Here is a 1948-nt window from a genome sequence, read left to right on the forward strand (position 1 = left end):
TTTTTAGGGCAGTGAAGCTGTTCTGCACAATGCCTCATGGATACATGGATACATGTCATTACACGTTTGTTAAAACCCATAGAACATACAACACCAAGAGTGAACTCTAATGTACAGTATAAACTTTAGGTGATAATGATACATCAATGTATTTCGATTATAACAAATGTACCACTCTTGTGTGACATGTTGGTGGGGGAAGTTATGTGTATGTGGGGTAAGGGGTATATGGGAAATCTCTGTACCTTCTGCTCAATTTTTCTATAAACCTAAAACTAAAAAATAGAATCCATTAAAAAATAGAATTAAACATTTGCAAAACCTGAAGTGCCTCTAAGAAATCTTACAGTCACCTGAAAACATAGTTTGGAACCCACCAAGTGAGACTGTCTTTCATTTCATAGCTAACAATAGTATCATTGAAAACCACAATACAATTAAAATAAATTGAGGAATTTTACTAAATCTTTGTAAACATTATCTTCTTTGTTCCTCCTTGCAACCTTTTGAGCCTAGTATAAATTCATTTTATGTATAAGGAGGCTTTTAAATTCATTTTACATGTAAGGAAACAGATGTACAGACGATCAGTGGATTACTAGAGGTCACAGAACTAGTAAGAGAAGAGACAGTGTCAATTCAAGGCTCTGGCATAACCACCTGGCTCCTTTATTATGCGGGTTTGGGCAGGGCCTGGGAAAAAAAGAGGACTAAGTAAAAAGAGTACGTCTGTGTCTTTAGAAGACTTTGAATTGTGAGCTTCCCAGAAGGCTGCCGGTTCCCCTCTGGATGGAAGACAGAAGCCCTTTCAATCTGGGGATGTCCAGAAAGGTCCTCTCTGCCTCGTGGGTGAACTAAGGTGAAGGATGCTGACGAGGCCATTGAAAGGGCATTCTCGAACTTCCTGTTCTCCATTCATGTGTGCACAGGTGTTCTCGGAGCGGCTATTATGTGAAGATACTATTTGGGGCACACAGGCACAGGAGTAAACAAGACGGGAAAAGTTCATATTCAAGGCACAAGAAACAGCAAATGTGAACGCCCTAAGTTGGAAACAAACCGATGCCTGTGGTCAGGCGGGAGGAGGAGTGGCTCGAATGCCTGCGCCAGGGCAGAGGTGTGTCCGGTTTATATTTTATTCCATCCAAACATGTTCTCTCCTGCTCTGCTTTTGGTTTCTTCCCATTCGCACTCATGTGTTGACCTCAACTCAGATGGAGACCCTGAGGCTGGGAGGAAGAAGAGAGGAAGAGCAGAGGAAGCCTGATGTGGTACCACTGCCTGTCAGGAAATGAGCATATTATGTTAAAAAGAGAGGGAAGAGGCGAGAGAAACAATCGAGCTCTGTCTCCTGAGTCCCAGAGCTAGCACCAGGCTCTGCTGAAGAAAACACAAACAAAAGCCTTATTTGTTTCCCAAGAGGCACTGCCCACCAAAGCCTCTCCACAGAAAAGAGGTCTGGAAGAAATCTATTCGATTCCTTTTTAGTATACTGAGTATGTGTGTGTGTCAGCGCACAATCCAAGTGGGAGGCCTTGGGGAGTATTTTTAGCTGTTTTTTACATAGTTTTCAAATTACAGGGCTTTTGCATCTACTCCTTCAGGATTCCTGTTTCACCCTTCATGCCCTGAGACTGAAGTTCTGATGGTTCCTACATGCTATCATTCCTCTTTGCTACTCGGGCTCTCCCTGTTCTGGCTTCCTCTTTCAGATTCTTTGTTTTTGTCCTCAACGTCACTTTCATCAGACAGATTTTTTTAGATCTGTCCCAGGGTGACATCAGTTGGGCTTGTTTTAAACTTGCATAGAGGTTTTTGTGCACAGAAAACAATACATACAGTAGCCTGTGTTATCACTGACATTCAGTCTACTATAGTTATAAATGGAAAACCTTGCCTTTCTTAAGCTTTCAAACATACTTTTGAAAAATCTAGTATTAATTTATAA

The 1948-nt window shown here is 41.5% G+C and overlaps 1 protein-coding gene across 1 annotated transcript in view; it reads right to left on the reverse strand.

The window, feature by feature from the left end:
• Nucleotides 1-808: 808 nt before the first annotated feature.
• The window catches only part of CD200 (CD200 molecule), a 54530-nt gene continuing 53390 nt past the window's right edge, over nucleotides 809-1948 (reverse strand). The window contains exon 7 of the mRNA XM_012652222.1: nucleotides 809-960. Coding sequence (XP_012507676.1) covers nucleotides 809-960 — 152 coding nt within the window. The remainder of the gene's footprint in view (nucleotides 961-1948) is intronic.

Source organism: Propithecus coquereli, unplaced genomic scaffold, assembly GCF_000956105.1.
Source record: "Propithecus coquereli isolate 6110/MARCELLA unplaced genomic scaffold, Pcoq_1.0 Scaffold386, whole genome shotgun sequence".
Lineage (NCBI taxonomy): Eukaryota > Metazoa > Chordata > Mammalia > Primates > Indriidae > Propithecus > Propithecus coquereli.